The following is a 19202-nucleotide window of genomic DNA, read 5'->3' as shown; positions in this document are numbered from 1 at the left end:
TATATGTCGTAGCCCACTAGCCGAACCAGTCGATTAGCCGAATAACTGGCCAGTCGACTTATCGGTGCTGAATAGCTGACTATATACCTGCACCTGATCACGTTCTGTTTCTGACAGTTCCTGTCAGAAATTCTAAGACTTGTACAACTTAAATTATGTAGTTATGTTACACGAAGTGTGTTAGTATGGAAATCCTAATTAAAAAATTATCCGATTCTTAAAATAAGCGCGAAAAAGTACGAAAGAATAGTGTCTTTTTCAGTGCTTTTTTCTTCAAGATAAGTAGAAATGAAATTACAATCTTTAGAAACATCACAAAAAAAGTTTTTTTAAAGTGTTTTTTAAATCTTTCTTTTATTTATGTTCATTCATTATAACAAAGTGTACAATTGTGAAAAAAATTAAACAATAAACTAGCTTCAAAAAAATCTATTTCAGCTAAAAATTGGATAATTATAATTGAGAAAACTACACAAAATACGTGATAAAATTGTTAATTTCATACTGACTATTCACTGAAAAAAAATAGTTTTACTATCCCAGCTAACCGTTTAGCTAGATTTCGTCTTCCAAGAAAATATAGCTATGTCACCTAGATTTTTAGCTGTTTCAGCAAAATTTGCCATCTAGAAATAATCTAGTAAAATTAGTTAGGTATTTTCTAGATGGCAAATTTAGCTAAAACAGCTAAAAATCTAGGTGACTCAGCTATATTTTTTGGAGGACGGAAATCCAGGTAAACGGTTAGCTCGGACAGCTACACCATTTTTTCAATGTTGCTCAATAGGCCTATGATATGACTGTCTTTTATAAAGAATTGAGCATTAAACGAATAATAATATTTTTGTCTCACATTTACAGTTTATCTGAAGAACTCGTAGTTGTCACTGCTGCCGTTGAGAAGCAGATCACTTCTAAAAAAATTGAAGAACTGACATACGGCTTCGGTCGATTTTGAACTATACAGAATTTTCAGTATAAAATTAATAATTTTATCACGTATTGTGTATAGTTTTCTTAATTATAATTATCTAGTTTTTACCCGAAAGAGCTGTTTTTGAAGCTAGTTCATTATTTAATTCACTGTGTCACAATTGTACATTAATTAATTTCAAATTAAAATATTTGTGGGTTAAAATAATATCAACTATTATATTTTGGTTAAAATGCAGCTATTTTATTAAAAATTAATTCAATTCGGTAAAAAGTTTAACTAATTGGTGAAAAAGTAATTTTTTTAAAATTCATATTTTGGTTCAAAAACGCAACTGTTTTTTAAAAGACTAATCTTTTCGACTTCAAAATTCTATAATGTAGTAAAAAAAATTTCTTTATTGGTTCAAAATTCGGCTCTTTCTTTCAAAATTTATCTTCTTTGGTTGAAATAATATCAATTATTATATTTCTCCTTGAGAATTGATCTATTTTGGTTAAAAAATCATTTATTTTAAAAAAATTCAAAAATTTTGGTAGAAACTTCGACTAGTTTCTTGAAAAATAACGAACACTTTCGGTAAAAAGTTTTGTTTCTGGTTTGAAGATGTATCTCATTTGGTTAAAAAATTGTAAGACAGGGTTCATCTATTTCTTGGTAAAAAAATGATGTTTCTTGGTTGCAAGTAAAATTTTTGGTTGAAAATTTTTTTTGTATTCAATACAAACCTTTTTTTAAGCATTACTTATATAAATAATAAAAAAGCACTAAAAAAGAATATCAGAATATTTCTATGAAAACAAATTAAAAATTTCAATTCTTAAAATATATAATGAACCGTATGCACATCGTCTATTGGGCTGAAAGGCTCTAGTCAAATAGCCGTGTGGCCGCTTGTTGACTGCCTTCATCCGTCCACTAGACGGACGTGAGCAGGTGCAGGTATGCAGTCGGCTATTCGGCGTCGATTAGCCGACTGACTACTACTTACAATGTTCCGACTATATCTACTCTTGCCAGCTTACAACTTGTTGACACAATATTTCCTATATATTTTAAGTGTTTATTATAATAATCATGCAAATATAAAAATATATTATATAAATACATATATTAAAATATATACGTCACGGAACGTGATAAATGCTAGTTTAAATCTCAAAAAACTCAAGTAGCCGTTAGTGTGTGCAATCGCCAAACTTTGTAAAACCGTGAGATAGTATGCACATACATTAAATTTGTGATTTTGGATCCCTAATAGCATCCAGTTAGATTAATTCCAGAATAGATCGTCTATTTAAAAATTTTTTGAAATTGAGATATAAGGTTCCTTAATATTATTAGAGACATATGTTTCGTATAAAATTGAATTAAATTATTTAAAAATAATAATACCCGAGAAATTTCAAATTTGATACCTCAAAATTTGACAATTCGAAACAGTATTTTGTATGGTCAGTAAAACTCGATTAAACGTCAAGGGACATTAATATCAATTTTGTTTTTAAATTACGTCACAACGAAGCCTAGATGAACTATTTTGAAATTACTCGTTAGTTAAATTTATCTTCGAAACGTCGAGGATAATATTGATGTTGGACGTTTATTTTCATAAATACTTCTTCAATTAGTTTTTTCATTACTTTAAAAATAAAAATACTTTTTAGATTTTGAATAGCGCGGGTTGTCAATAAAATATCCGAATTTTTCTCGATCATTCCAATTTTTTAATTTTCAAAATTAAAAACGTTACTTCAAATTAAAATATTGAAAATTGAATAATTCCGAATTACAAGCGTGTTTAAACAATCAAAATTAGACAACTTTATTTCCAAACATTGTAAAAATTTAAATACAGCAACGTTCAGACAATTTCAGTTTAATTAAGAAAATATTAAACATTTCAATTGCACACATAAAATTCAATAATTATGTGCATATTAAATGAGACTTTAAAAATCATAAAAATGGTTTAGTTTATAAGATATTTCGACGTCACGGGGTTTATGAACAGCCCCTATTGTGTTTTAAATTTAAAGTTCGAATTTTTTTTGAAAGCCACCAGGGGTCTTCCCACTCCCGGATAAATAAGTTGATTTGCCTTTATTCGATCCGGCACCTCAATTTTGAATGAATTACGTGTGAAGTAAATAAATAAATGTTAAATATATCAAATTTCAATGAATAAAATATGAATGTTATATTTGGAACTTGTTGACTGATTTAAATTGAATACCAATACAAATCTGAATTATTCAATATAGAAATTGAGTTTTCAACTTTTTCAGTATTTGGAATATATATAATTAGAAAATTTGTCATAAGGTCAACCGCAGGATTTCGTCGGGAGCAGGTGCTAATCTGAAAAACTGCACCCGATTTCAGCAAAATCGCAGTAAAATTTCAACCATAACCACGTCTGACGACCGTGAGATAGGTGATTGCAGTCTGTACGAAATCAATACAACGATCTGGCAAAAGTATCGTGCACCCTGAGAACACGGAGTAACCGTCTTCTGCATTTTTCCCGCAAGTGTTTTAGCATATTGCTGACATGTAGGGTTGCTTTTCAGGCTATTAACCAATGAAAGCTTGGCACCTCCATGAACGCCGAAGATAAGGACGATTAGTTTAACAAAATATTCCTGGTACAATCGTTGCAACTCCCTTCTTAGGTCTCTATGCCTCTCTTTCTTTTCATTCTCCTTGGCTATAATGTTTTTGTCAGCTGGAGCCGAAAATTCGATAAAGAACATGGTTCGCTTCTCGAAGTCAAGAAGAACCATGTCAGGCCTCGAGTGTGCAACAGAGACAATTGCCGAGAATATAAAGTTCCAGTATATGCGGCACTTCTCATTCTCGACAATTGACTCTATTTGCCTAGAAGCATTTAGAGGAGGGATATTAAGATTAATGCCGTAAGAGTGACAGATATGGTAATAAAGCCCTCTTAGTGCCACATTGTGCTTTTGGATGTAGGTTGTTCCCGCATGAGTTGGACAACTAGATAGTATGTGTGCTAAATACTCGGGGTGTGCATAGCACGCCCTGCAGTTATCATCGGGAATGTCTTGGCTCAAAATGTGGCGACGGTATGTTAAGGTGGAAATGACACCGTCTTGACATGCCAAAATGAAACCCTCCATGCCAGACTGCAATACGGGTGATTTAAGGAAATCAGAAGTTAGCTCACACTGATATATATGAATATATGTTTTAATTTACTCAATTTCTAGTACTATTATTTTTCTAGTACAATTGAGAGCTTGAATGGATAATTTTAAATTAATACTTTTTTTGTTTAAAAAATAAAAAGTTTATGAGCCAAAATTTCAATTCGATATTTCAGTTGTGAATATCTATACAAAATAAGAAATACAACCAATTTTGTTGTAGAAATTACAATTCTTTGAAAATTTTAAGTATGTTGCATTTTTATTACAATGAGATGCTTATTTTAATTTTAATTATCTTAACTTCAGATTAGACGACCTCTTTCTAATTTCACAGACCACTACATATTGTCCTAATTTAAAAAATTCCCAAGTAAAAAATGTTATACCTTAATTGCACTTGAAGAAAATATGTAGCAGTCGAACTTGAAATTGCTTCAGCAATTATACTTTTTTTAACAAAACAAAATTTTCTTCATTTTTTAAGCTTGAAAATCGTTAAAAACGGCGAAATTCTCGGTTTATAAACGCTTTTTAAAAATTGTACACTATATTTTTTATTTCCATTTTTTTATTTGTTCTACACTACTCAAAATTATATCTACCAAAAAATCATTATTTTTTAGCCCATAGATAATATTTTATGAATTTTCAGATTCAGAAACTGCTCAGAAAACAACAGATTTCAACATTTTTTGTTCTTCTCAGAAAAACTGAACGCACCGCACTAATTTTCCAACGGAGAAGTTTGATCAGTTACTACTTCGTGATTAATCTTCATAATAATAGAATTTGAATTAATAATGGAACATTTTGTTAATTATGGTAAAACGATACATTATTAAAATGTGCACTGAAAATAGTCATATGTAATATGTAAAAATACTCATTCATGCTTTGAACGTACGGTTTTCTGTTCATAAGATTTGTTTTTTACAACATTACAACGTTTCCAAGTAATAGTTAGAGAAATTTTTTTTATTTTAAGATAGTGAAGTCTTCACAACTGTTTACAATTAGTGAAGAAATTGAGCAGCTCTCATATATTAAAATAGAATTGTTTTTAAAGAGTGAACTTAGAAGAAACTGGATTAAGCTGCGGCCTTTAATAATTCCTATTAAAAAATACATTTTTCGTTTAAAAAAATTTTCCGATAATAATTTATGTTCCTTAGCCATTAGAATTTATAAATTTAGACAATAACGTTTAAATAATTCAAGAAGTTCGAAATTGTTATCGTACATAATTTCATAAATGAACATTCTTAACTCGAATTAATTCTAAAAGAAAGAAGTTGCTTATTTTTGTATAAAGTCAAAGACCATTTCAAACATAGAAAAAATCGCATTTATTAAACTGCAAATTGTTCAAATATTTTCATGCCTCACACAATCCCTAATTTTATTTGTACATAAAACGATAATTAAATTAAACGGACAAAAAATTAAATAAAAGGTACAAAACATGGTGCTGATAAGTCATTATTATACAGTGATGGTAAACTTCCTAATTTCTGATTGTATCTGTCGTTAAAATTATTTGAATACTGCATGGTCATATTCGCGGGAAAAGTGGTATCTTTTCAGATTTTTAGATTGGAGAATACTTTGAAAGAACTCACGAGATTTTATTTCTCTGGGATCTGGTCTCTCGTTTCGTTTTCTTCGGCTCAAAATCAGCGTCACTATCTTCTTCCTCGTGACTCTTTTTCGCAGTTAAAGCTTGTTTCACTTTACTTGAAGTGGTTGCGGCTTCTCCACTGTTTTTTTTAACCTTTGATTTTTTATCCTTTTTGGTAGGGTCCTTTTTAGGTGGTGCACCTATCTGAGTAACCTTAGCTTTCTTCGCTGGCTTCTCGTCTTCTTCAAGGTCTTTGTCAACCTATTATTTTGAAAAAATATAGATAAATTCTATAAATAATTTATGACCATTTAGATTACTTTTATCAACAAAAATTAAAATTACTTGCACTTGAAACAAATCTAAAAAAGCTGAAAGAGAAGAGAACAAAAATTCTTAGAAATATGGAAAACTACCTTATAATTTAGGACGTGTAAATTACACATTTATTTTTTTTTAACTGAAAAAAATTCGTACCGATTCCTTTGCAATTTTTTTGTTCCTTTCTTTAGAGGAGATTTGTTTTCTAAGTACGGGTTTAACGGGTTCTTCTTGATCCGAGTATCCTGCATCAGGTGCAGTATATCTAGCAGCAAGCCTCTCTCTGATGAGTAAACCGCGTATGAGCTTCTTCCAATTTCCGTAAATCCTTTTATCTCTTTTTTCTCTAGCTCGTTTTGAAGCTTCTATTTGTTCCGCTTCCCAGGCTTCCCTCAAAGTATCTTCGAATTCTGTGCAAACCACAAATCCTTGGAAAGCAGGAACCGCGCCCATGCCTCCAAAATTAAAACCAACCACTGCAGGTGAGCAGTCAATATTCAACTTTCGGGCGATTCGACTCAATCCTGGAACTAAAATTCAGTTATAGTAGATTTTTAGATCTGGTTACTTCAAAAATTGAAAAGCATTAAATTATAGTACTTTCAAATTCAGGAAGCTCATAAATTAAAGAGGTTTTGTATCTTAAATCGAACCTATATTCGTACACAACATAAATTTGTTTCAGGTTAGAAATTTGCCCAATTGCAAAATTGTTAGATAATAAAAAAACAATGTAAACTCCAAAAATCTACAACAACAAAATTGGGACACATACACATACAAACACTTCTATTTAAAAAAAAATAAAATAAAGAAAGAGAAAAAAGGCTACCTCCAGATTCCCTTTTTTCTTTTGGGATTTGAGGTCGCCTTCTTTTTCATTGTTTCTTCATTTTTTTTATTTGTCGATGTTAGAGAGGAATATAAGTTTTTATTAAATCTAAATTAAATTTTTTCATTGAAAATGTGTCTCAATTCAGTTGCTTTCAAATTTAAGAAGCACACTTGAAATTTGTTTTAACCAAAATGTAAGTTTCGAACTATTTCAATGGATATAAATTTGAAAAAATTAATAAATATAGTTCAACTTATATTTGCATTTTAGTCACTTACGATCGATGTAAGCAGTTCCCTTAGGAAGCATACACATTTGAAACAAGTCTACGTTTCCGTACTCGTTTCTGGGAACGATTCCGTCTTTCGCTTCTGGTGGTATGTATTGCGTCGTTTGCCATTTTCCAAAAAGCTCAAGAGGTAAACCTTTTGTTTTTGTCCCAGAAAACTAGAGAGCAAATATGATATTTAACATGTAATAATTGTCATTGGTATCAAAGGTATCAAATTATTGTACACAAATCAAAGGTTACAGAAACGATCTGATGGAAAACTTGTCCATATTGACGCCGCAGTAACCCTAAAATAGACGTGGTTAAAAAATTCAATTTAAGCCTGAAATTAAAAATAGTAATCAAAATATGAAAATACTTATTGAAGTGTATATAATAAGAATTTTATAAACTATAAGATCCAAGCATTAGAAACATGAGGTCTGACTTTGAAAAAACTGAAGGGTTGAAATCTTTTCAACAGTTTTAAGGGCATGTGACACAGCCAAATACCTATATTGCCGGTCTCACTTTGTCAGTTCACAGAATATTTTTTTGAACCGTAGAATTTTTTTGTCAATAACATATCGAGCTGAAACTTTGGAAAATGTATTAGAGTACAATAAAGTACGTTTACGTACTTCATTTGTGAAGGAACTTCACTGAAAATTATTTCTGACCAAATTAAAACTAGGGGCTTTTTTACATTCTTTTTTTGAACCTCGACATTTTTGAACTTTTGAACCTTTTTATACATAAAATATAGGCCTTGAACTTAGAGAAATGCAAGAGCCGACAGAAAGCTACGTTAAAGTACAAAATTTAATAATAAAGGATGTAAAAAAATATCTTTACTAAATCTTATTCGGCACACAACAAAGGAATCGACTATCAATTCCATCAGATTCAGCCGATAACGGTTTCGAGATGTGCACGAAAATCCGAACCATGGCGGCCACTAGACCAGTGGTCGGCAAACTACTGCCGCGCGCCAGCCCTAGCTGCCACGGCGCACAGTGCCACTATTACGGTTTGAATCGTATGTGAGTAATATTTGGTAATTCGTACAAACAATGCTTCATGCTCATTGCTATCTATGTTTCCAACCATTGCAAGTGCGAACCTTTCTATTCTCATTCTATTTTTGCAATAAATGTTTTAAATAATAGTTAATAAACGTTCATAACGTTAATACGTTAATTTTCAAATTATTCAACCGAGAAACGTTTATTCTGTAGAAATCAACAAAACGTTTATGAACGTTTATTAACTATTATTTAAAACTTTTATTGCAAAAATAGAATGAGAATAGAAAGGTTCGCACTTGCAATGGTTGAAAACATAGATAGCAATGAGCATGAAGCATTGTTTGTACGAATTACCAAACATTACTCATATCTGAATAGCCTAAAAATCGGCCGACTGTCGACGTTTTTTGACGTACTGACGATTCAAACCGTAATAGTGGCATATCTATCCGACAGTAAATTTGTTCACGAGTATTTTAAAAAAACAAAAATTCAATTCGGTTGAAAATTGATGAGTCGTCGATTTTTTGCACGAACAAATCCAAAATACCCCACTGTGCGGCGGGTGCAGTCAAAATCTCGTGCCAGTACCTGCTGCCACCAAAAAGGTCCAGCCCGCCATGGGCGCTTTCATTATTAAGCAGTTCGAGTAACGGGGATTAAAATACAAAATAAAAAATTCTCAATTTCAAAATTAGCTTTCTGAAACTTTAAAATTCAACATCTGTGAATTCTTGTTATCAAAAGGAATCCAAAAAAACATCTTAAAATACTACAAATAAATGCATTATAACACTTTTGGTTTAAAATTGAGTTTTTATTATATTTCAACAAATCATTGATTTTTAACTTCCCAACTTGGAGGTTTAGAAAATAAATGTGAAAAAGTCTCCCAGTCTTAATTTGGCCGGAAATAATTCTCAGTGAAGTTCCGACGCAAATGAAATACCTAAAAGTACTTTATTATACTCTAATACATTTTCCAAAGTTTCAGCGCCATATTTTATTTACAAAAAAAGTTCTCAGGTTCATAATAATATTTAGTTAACAGATAAAGTGAGGTCGGTAATATAGGTATTTGGCTGTGACACATGCCCTTAAGACTTTGCGAAATCATTGTAATTTTCTAGAATCTTAAAAACAATTTAAATTATTATGCAATCTTTGTTGAAAACTCTGAAATCTTCGATATCATTCTGGAATCTTTGCAATATTGAAATCTGGTGTACACTAAAAAGCCGAGCGATAAAACAACAGTAATTTGGTGATTGTGAATTCTAATTTGTTAAAGCTCCTTCGGCTTTAACGAACCCATTCTCATCACGTATCTTGTTCTTCGCACTCGATTTTCTCCCTGAAATTGTATGATATTTCCATAAATGTATATTACTACAGTTAATAACATGTATTGGTCTTAAAACAGACTTAGTTTTATTGTCTTCAATTGTTTTATTGTTTCTTACTTGTAAATTATATTCCTATCCTCAGTGAACCAGACTTTGTCAATTGAATTTTCTACCGCATCGTTTTCTACCTTACAGGTGTGGTGCCCTACTGCTTCATCTCCTAATAATTCACTAAAAGAGTCTCGCCAAGCGTCTAGGGTGGAGAGTCTAGCAGGTTGGTGTTTTATGCTAAGAAGAACACCAACCTTCAGCAGCGTACCAAAAGGAAGGCCGGGAATGTGAAAAGGAGACCATATGAACTCCTATCTAACACAATGCTGCTAAAGGTTGGTGTCCTTCTTAGTATAAAACATCAAACACCTATATTTCTCGGTTGCAACTATCCCCCCCCCCCTCCTTCCCTCCAATAATTGAAGATTCGGGGGACTGTTGTTGCAACTACACTCTCCACCCTAGATGCTTAGAGAGACGTTTGGAGAGACGTTTAAGGTTTGGGATATAATTTAGAAGTTAAAAAACGGTAAGGCTGCTGTATAGACCGTATATGTAACATTTGAATCGTAAAAATAACATTGGAAATGAGCAAATACAATTTATGAAAAAAAACGACAGAAGTCGCAATAAAATGTTTCATAACAAATTTTTTGTTAAAGAATGCGCATTTTTTTTAACGAGACAATAAAAGTACGTCTGTTTTAAGACCAATACATGTTATTAATTGTAATAATGTACATTTATGGAAATGACATACAATTCCAGGGAGAAACTCAAGTGTGAAGCACGAGATACGTGATGAGAATATGTTCGTCAAAGGCAAAGGAGCTTTAACAAAAGCGAATGCCCAATCACCAACAGGGTTGCCACAGACTTTCCATTTTTAATTTCCCTGACTTTTCCCTGACCTTTTTTCAAAAATCCCTGACTTTTCGACATACCTATAGCTTCCAATTTATTGAAAGTTGATGATAAACCTCTGACAAAACATAAAATACATAAACACAATTAACTTAAATAAAACCGAAGTACACAATATCTACAGTAAAAAATAAAATTAATTTAGGTTAACAGACACAAGTATGTTATACCATAGTCATCACAAAGAAAAATAAAATTAAGTTAGTCAAAACGGTGACAAGAATGAAACACTGATCACAGTGAAAAATAAAATTAACTTAGTCAAGAACTGTACATTCAAGCCTATCAATCAAAATGAGCAATAAAGTCAACTCAATCATGACAGGGACAAAAATATAGAACTATGAAAGAGATGTACTCAACAAAGAGTTCTGATCATCAAGAGAACTCATCTCACTAGCTTTCTGTGACAGAATTTCTAAATATATTTTAAAACTAATCCAAATTTTCCTACAATTTTTGAAAATCCAGCAAAATAAATAAAATCCTTAAAATCTTCCATGTTCTTCTTTGATCATTTTATAAATATCTTAAAAATTCTTAAACTTTCTGTTACAATAATTTTTCAAAGTGAAAAATCATTTTCAATTTCCCTAAGAATCTTAAGAAAATTTTGATTCTTTTGTAGTTTTTCACAATTTTAAAAAAATTCTAAATTCGTTTCGGAATTAAGCGGTTGCGTGCTTTAAACGAAACAGGGCCCTCAAGACCTGCCCATTCATGCACAGGCGAGTCCGACAACACATTGCGCGGCGTGATTCCAACGAGCCGAGAGGAGCCGAGCATCACCGAATATTCTCTGGCAGCAGTCTAGTAGCGGCGCAGCCTTGAACGGCGCGCAATAATATGTAATCTGTATGAATGGATACGGCCCTATCCGTGATCGACGATTGGTCAGCGGTTTAAAAAAAATTCCCTGACCTATTTTCAAAATTCACTAACTTTTCACTGATTACCCTGACCATTTTTTTGTTCTCTGACTTTTCAAGGATTTCAAGGTCTGTGGCAACCCTGACAAAATTACTTTTGTCGATGCTTTGAGCTTCAGTTTTAAAAATTCCGTTAAAATTTGTATTTTCGATTTTACAAGAAAATTCAAAATTTGTTATGATAATCTTGTAGGGCTTTCGAAAAGCAACATTTTCCTTTTCTCGACTTTTTTTCATGTCGTTTGTTTTTTGGCCTAAAATGTTCATTTTTGTGAGTGTTTGGAAATTTTGTAAATGTTATAACTTTGGTAATTTTTGGTTTCATGAAAAAAGTTATTGGGATCAATGTTCGTCAGTTTGAATACTATGAATATCCGTACAGAGAATTTTTAAATTTGTTAAAAAGTGGTCTCAAAAATATAAAAAATGCGCTCACTTTTTGAATTTTTATCCAAAATGGCTGGTTAACGATCTTGACCTTTAGTTTAGGACAAATAGAAAAATCTAATAGATTAATTTTTTCAAAAAATATCGTGCTCCCAGGCAGACAGAGATACATACATGCAGACACATTCGTAAAAAACTGTTTTTTCGGAATTAGGTCTCAAAACGTATACATTTGACAATGAGGGGGCGGGTGGGGGGGGTCAATTTTTACACAAATCTAATACCTTTTCTGATGAGAATGTAAAAAGTAGAAGACGGGAACTTTGTACTGCATATAATTGGGAGACTTACTTTATCGTATTTAGGCATCGATTTCACGACTTTGTAAGCTTCTTGAGCGGGTTTGACGACTCTAGCATGTTTAACCCAAGTTTCTCGTGATCGCAGGATGTGAACACAATAACGAGAATAAATTGCTTCGCCATTTTTTAAATAACCCAAAGGAACAACGTCAGGTGGATAGAGAGCTTCAAATTTGAGCAAATGTCTGACCAATGCATAAAGAGGATGCCCTTTACACTCGCTCACTGTTTTCGGCAGAGGTTGCTCCAATTCTCTGTAATTCAATATATTCTTAGTTCAGAAAATTCGAGAACTTTATTCTGGAGCTTAAAAAAATGTAATAAGTAATCGATTCTAATTTACTTGTAAAGATTTATTTTTTCTAGTAATTATAAAAGAGTGCAGAAATACCGTTGAAGGAGCATCTTATCTTCGGCTTCGGATATGGATGTCTTTTTTTCTTTCCATGGTTTCAAAGCGTCCCTCCACCAATTTTCGTCAACTCTCTGCTTCCTTGTTACTGTTAACCAATTCGGGCAATATCTACGTGTGACGTCCTTCACCGTTCCACCTGGATTGTAGGCTACTATGTATAGTACTGGATCGGAAATTTTTTTCTGAAAAATTTTAAATTATAAAATAAAATCTCGTATCTTGTATTCAAAAATTTCACTACAGCTGCTTGATTTGCAAAGAGAACGAAGGAGACATATTGCGAACTGACTAAAATGATTATTTTCCACCTACATAAATTTCGTTTACGCAGTGAATTTTTGCATTGGTAACGCTCACGCAGATCCAGCTTTTCTCAGATTCTACGTAGACTTCCACCCAAATATCCTCAGGATTTTTCTTTTTCCCTGTTTCCGATTCATCCGAATCAGAAATCAATTTTCGGTCTTTTTTAAATACTTTTTCGTTTTTAGCTCTCTTAGAAGGCTTCCTGTAAACAAAATCCTCATCAGAGTCATCTTCATCGTCGAATTCTGCAATCGTCAAAGGTTTGTGAACAGGTGGCCTCGCAACTCTCTTTCTCAATTTAGTCTCGATTGTCAGTTTCTCTTCGCTTTCCTGTTTGTTTAACTTTTTATTCTCTAATGCTGTGATTTTTCCCCCCCCGGTCTCCCCTTCATCCAACACAGAAATCAATTTTCGGTCTTTCTTTAATACGTGGACGGTTTTAACTCTCGTAGTAAATTTCCTTAAAACAATATCCTCGTCGGAATTTTCTTCATTGATGATCCCTGGGCTCGTTAAAGATTCACAAACAGGTAGCTTCGAAATTGTTTTTCTCAATTTGCTTTCCTCTTTGTTTGATTTTCCTTTCTCTGGTGCTACTCTTGAAGATTGTTTGGCTTGAGATTGAGGAGTGCTTTTACTTTTTGAATCACTGTTCAATTTTATATCCTCCATAATTTCTGATTCAGATTTTTCCCCAGACTTCCCTTTTTTCAAAATAGAAGCCGCTTTTTTTCGAGCCTCCATCTGAGCCTTTTTTCTCCCATCTTGACTATTTTGGGCGATGACTTTTAAAGGGTCTTCTGTCTTTTCTTTTTTCTTACTGTTTCTCTTTGCTGTACTCTTTTTCTTTTGATATTTGCTCTTTTCTTCCTTAGCTTCCGTTTTCAGTTCTTCTTCCTCCTTCTTTGCTTGGAAAAGCTGTTCTCGTTTCGGTTTTAGATGAGGAGGAGAAAGAGAAACGACGAGTCGACAATTCAAGCCAATCGCACGCAGAAGAGCAACATAAAGAAGAACTAGCGCTCTATAATCGCAAATTTTTCTCTCTCTGATTCGTTCCAAAAGTGACTCGGTCGTTAATATCACTTGCCGCCGATTAGGATCCATTGGGAAAGTTTTTTTGAACCACACTGTAACTCTTTGTAAGTAGACGAGATCAACTCGACCCTTTGGATAATCATTTTTTGATATGAGCGACAAACAGGTGGCGAGAACTTCAGGATCGTTGGCAAGTCTATTGAGGTGAAAACCGTAGACGAGCCACCAAAGTAATCCAACTTTGTGGACCAGCACTTGAGTTGTTCTTATTCGCTGGTTTAACTTGTTCTTTAGGAGAGTTTCGAGGTCTGTTTTCTTTTTCTTTCTTTCAAGAATCATTCGTTTTGTTTCGCCTGCGAGAGTTATTTGGACTCCTTCTTTAGGAATTTCGTATTTAGAGATTTCCAGTTTCGATTCTTCTTTCTTTTCATGTTCGCCGTTATTTTCTAAAAGTTAGGAAATTTTATTTAATACTTAAATTAAACAAAATTTTAATTAAATAAATCTTATTGAAAACATAGCCCTTTACCCAAAGGTGTCAGCTGCTAAAAGACTATTAGTTCAAACGCAGCCATACAGACAGATTACTAGTTCCACAAATGGCCACTGAATAACGCACAATGTATTCTCTAACCATACTTTTGACATATACTGAAGGCCATATATAGTGTTCGGGATATCGATTTTTTAAATTCTGTAACCTGTTACAGGAATGTTTTGCCGCCCCATCGGGTGTTTGAAAAGGGGAATACCTTACAACATTTCTGTGTCCAGTTATAGGGATGCCTTCCCGTCCCTCGGTAGATGTTGAAAAGGGGTAGGGGTGAGACTTGAATTATTCAAAACGTGAATAAATTGAACATGGAAAATCGAGATTTTTAAAACAATTCGAGATACCAATTAAAAAATTTCCGATCTTAATCAAAAATAAAGGTAGGCATCGATTTCATCAAAGCATTGTTTGACCATAGCATGATTTATACAAGTCTGCTACTTTCAGACAGCAAGACTTGGGCGCGTGTTTCATGGTTGAGAAGAGGGACACGAGTACATCAGAAAGGGACGAATGTCGGTAATTTACGCGGGTTATCATAAACTTCAACTATAGATGGAGCAGCTAAGGAGGTAATGAAAAACTTTAAAATGTTAATACGAAATATATATATCGCAGGAGCTTAAGAGGAGCGCAGATTCCGAGGCCTCCCACTATACATTTTCTTATCTATCGTGGGAAGCGAGAGAAGGGCGATGCAGCACATGATGCTCAAGATAACCGAAGCCATTAGCTTAAATTTCATTCGAAGAAAACATACTGGAGCTGTTTTCCTCGATGTAGAAAAAGCTTTTGACAGGGTCTGGCATGTAGAACTGCTAATAAAACTAATAAATTACAATTTCCCGAGAGAGCTCATCCTCTTTATAAACCTTTATCTTTCTAACAGAAAATTCTCAGTCAAAATATGCCAGACACTCTCAAAAGAGAAACTCATCCTAGCGGGTGTGCCCCAAGGCAGCATTTTAGGGCCGGTTTTCTTTATTATCTATGTAAACGACATCCCTGAGGTTCCCGAAGTTTCAATTGAACTGTATGAAGATGACACCGCGTTATTCATTTCTTCCTGGTCTGTTCCAAAAATTATAAAACTACTTAACAAAGCTCTTGAAGTCATCGAGGCTTGGGCTAAACTATAGAGAATAAAAATGGACGTAGCAGAGACAGAATCAATTCCTTTTTCAGTCAGAAGACCAGTTAAAATAGATCCACCCAAAATGTTTAACGAACCAATAGAATGGAAAAATTCCGTAAAATACCTAAGGAGTAAACTTCATAAACGTTTTAATTGGAAACAGCATATCCATGAAATTAAAGGGAAAGCTCTCGGGGTTCTCTCGCATTTAAATCCCATTATTAATAGACACTCGAGTCTAAAACCCGAATATGGACTCCTGATCTACAAAACTTTTATCCGACCAATTATAACTTATGCATGTACAATATGGGGAGGTGCGTCAAAAAGTAATATCAATCACATTCAAATCTTACAAAATAAATTTCGCAGACGTATCACAAAAACCCCCAGATATACTAAGAACTCTGTCCTTCACAGAGAGTTTCAACTACCATACATTTCAGAGTATATCAAAGAAACCGCCATTAAATTCTACGAATCTGCATCGTCATCAGCTTTTGAACATATTTCCTCTCTAGGGAAATATAATTTTGATCCATTTCGCAAACACGCGATGCCAAAAGACTTTCTTATGAAATAAGTCACCCAGGTCGAAGTGGCCCTACCACCCTCGACCTACTAGAAACTTTCTTTTTTTCGTTCCTACAACCCCACTCCTTCTCTTATTATTTTCTCATCTTTTCTTCTATAAAATAAATTAACAGATTTTCATGTCAAATTTCTCTCATATTGTGTAACAATGCCCCCTCATCCCCAACCCCTTTTTTCTTTTCTAAAAAGCGACAGTTTGAATTTTGCGAGGCAACTCGCAGAAGCATCCTCAGAAGAGAGTCTCTCCCTTTTAAGTTGAATACTAGTAGACTTGGGAGAAATCCCACCTCTACCATTTTTTCTGAAAAGAAGTTCTCTTGAGGAAAGGACAGGTGTGAATTCGCCTGCAACCTGTCGGCAAAGGAGCTTTATTTTCGCCCAGTGTTTTCTGTGGCGCTGAACGTCTAAATTCAATTTTTTTCTAGGTTTTAAGGCGGCGTACGCGACTTATTTTCCAAAATTATAAATTGAAGCTAGACCTCCTAAATTTTAAAGTAAAATTTTGAATGCGAAGTGCTTGAGGCACAAAACATAAATTATTTTCTCTAGAAGCTAGACAACTTTCACTCTAACTTCAGACCAAACGACCAGGATAAATTTCCTGTGCTCGAGGCCAAGAAGGTGTACAGTCAAAATTGTATAGCCTGTCACTCACCTTAGCTGTTTAGGAGTGGACGAGTGTAAATTCGCTCGAAACCTGTTTAAAAAACGGCTAAGCCTGCGTGCCAGGTAAAAGAAAACAATTCTCGGGCAAACCATAAAGCCTACGGAAAAGGTGATTTCTATATGTTGACAAAACGGTCGCCTCGAGAAACTCGCTCTCGAAAGAGCACTGTCTTTGTCCCTCTTAGTAAGAGGATAGGCTCACCTGGAGTCCGAGGACGCCTCGACTCAGGCTAGCCACCGCGTGTCAGGTGCATCAGCCTTTTATTGTGATACCTCATTTACATAGAAAGTAATTATTACCTCTCGGGCTTAGGCTCCTTTTGTATTTCCAAAGATTTAAAAGTAATTATCGTTTATTAGAATAAACCAATGGTAGTGGTAAATTGTTACTAGGTCAGTAAGGCAAACTCTTTAAGGTCATTAACCATTTAAAAACTTTACGGTTTAAGATTGAATGAAATCACCGAATAAAATAAATCTGTTTTTTAAGTATCTCTTTTACTTTGAACAAAGAATATTTGTAGAATTTTAAGGAAAAAGTAGAGCTCCGGTAGAGTTTAGTTTTTTATGAGTTAGATTTTAAGGGCATTAGGATTATACAGAGACATTAATAGAAAGGTTGGATATTTTCTTTATTAAGGTGTACGAACCAAATTTGTAAGGGTAGTTACCCGTCTCCAAAGACGTAGAATATAAACATTAGCCAGGGACGATTTAATAAATATATCGAATTTAGAGTAGGGATTTTTTGAATAATAATTGTTTATTACATTAAATTTTATGAATTTACTCCGTGAACCCCTTTTTTCTTGAAAATTGAATAAATAATAATGATTAGAATAGTCCGGGGAGATAATCCCTCTCTTAGCTAACCTTTTGATTCCTCTAGAATCAAACCGAAGGGCCTATGACAAAGCCAGATGGTTACAAAAATAAATAGGCAGTCGCGGACAATTTTCCAGGGGTGGTCCCGAAGGAATTAACCCCCAAGCGGAGGTGTGAAGACCGTGCCGAAAGCTGAATGGCACCTGGGTGAGGTATCTAGATCGGTGACTCTGGGATACCGGGCGACCTCTCAGAGTACGCAGCCTTATCCTTGCATGCGGGGCTCTACAAGGATGGACGAACCCCTTTCCCTAGCTTCTTGTGGGAACAACAATGACAACACCAAACATAGTTGTAGTAAGTGCGGTTCAAAACAACAGAACGCGCAGGGCTCCCGACAATGGGTCGGCCAACAATGCCGACCAATCTAGAGATGGGGGAGCCCATGAAAATGGATTCAATGCGATGGATCGGCGGGATTTCGCGACTTCTGGGTGGACGGAGCAACTGAATCACGACTTGCTAGAGTGCTACGATGCGAGTGTGGCCCGTGAACGGGGTTACATGGCACGGCTGCATGCTCTGTGGTGCGAGAAACACCCGGAGCTATCGCACTTTTAGCAGCAACGTCTGCGAAACCATGCTGAACTACTCCGTAAAAGGGGCTATGTAAGCGGAACGCCGACTCTACCACAGCTAGAACAAGCCGGCAACAAAGAAAGGGAGGCGACACTAAGACCAACCGCGGGCAGGCATCCAATAGATGAAGAGCGATGCTTTACGACCCGGAGAAACATCAACACCAAAGTTTCTCTCGAGTCTAAAGATCTGGCTGAAATGGATGACGAGCTTCGTGGACATTTTTCCGGCGAATCCATAAAGCCATAAAGATAGGCTGGGCCAGACAGTACGCGTGCCGCATTCAATGTGTGATTGACTACGCCACATCTGGCAGGAGTTTTACCGCCAAGGTTCGAAAGTTCGCGCGTGAACTTCGGACCCGTTATCACACACTTAACAAGTCAAAGCTGCTGACCATCAGGCAGCATATTTTTGAGAGAATACGTATACTATCTGACGCTAAGAGAAGTCTAGAGCGGAGGGAGATGTGGGTCAGAGAAAATCAACAGTTTCTCTCTGACCCATCTAGACTCTTCCAAGACCCTCCAGTTACTGTCGAACACACACCCAAACCAGAGGAAGTCGAAGTATTTTGGAGAGAAGTCTACGAAGTTCAGCATAGACTGGACGAAGACTCAGAAAATATAAATAGCTTCAGGGAGTTATGTGTTGTCCTGATAACACCTGATAAAGAATGCCCACCCGTCACTACCGAGGAGGTTAAAAAAGTATTAAGAAGGATGAAGAACTATTCCGCACCGGGACCATATTGTATCAAAACCTTCTGGTGGAATAAGTTTTCTTCAACCCATCAGCATTTGGCCCGTATTTTCACCTCATATTTGAAGTCGGAAGAGCCGATTCCAGAGT

The 19202-nt window shown here is 34.7% G+C and overlaps 1 protein-coding gene across 3 annotated transcripts in view; it reads right to left on the bottom strand.

Annotated features, from left to right (window-relative positions):
• LOC117172413 (DNA repair protein complementing XP-C cells homolog) overlaps positions 1 to 19202 on the bottom strand; it is a 79035-nt gene that overhangs the window by 12705 nt on the left and 47128 nt on the right. For all 3 annotated transcript variants that reach the window (XM_033360323.1, XM_033360322.1, XM_033360324.1), the window contains exons 2-7: positions 12910 to 14384; positions 12574 to 12779; positions 12172 to 12436; positions 7163 to 7331; positions 6206 to 6579; positions 5730 to 5989 (exon numbers count right to left, since the gene is read on the bottom strand). In XM_033360323.1, the coding sequence (XP_033216214.1) occupies positions 5730 to 5989; positions 6206 to 6579; positions 7163 to 7331; positions 12172 to 12436; positions 12574 to 12779; positions 12910 to 14384 (2749 nt within the window). The remainder of the gene's footprint in view (positions 1 to 5729; positions 5990 to 6205; positions 6580 to 7162; positions 7332 to 12171; positions 12437 to 12573; positions 12780 to 12909; positions 14385 to 19202) is intronic.

Source organism: Belonocnema kinseyi, chromosome 5 (assembly GCF_010883055.1).
Source record: "Belonocnema kinseyi isolate 2016_QV_RU_SX_M_011 chromosome 5, B_treatae_v1, whole genome shotgun sequence".
In the NCBI taxonomy this organism is placed as follows: domain Eukaryota; kingdom Metazoa; phylum Arthropoda; class Insecta; order Hymenoptera; family Cynipidae; genus Belonocnema; species Belonocnema kinseyi.
This window is presented reverse-complemented; position numbering and strand designations above follow the sequence as displayed.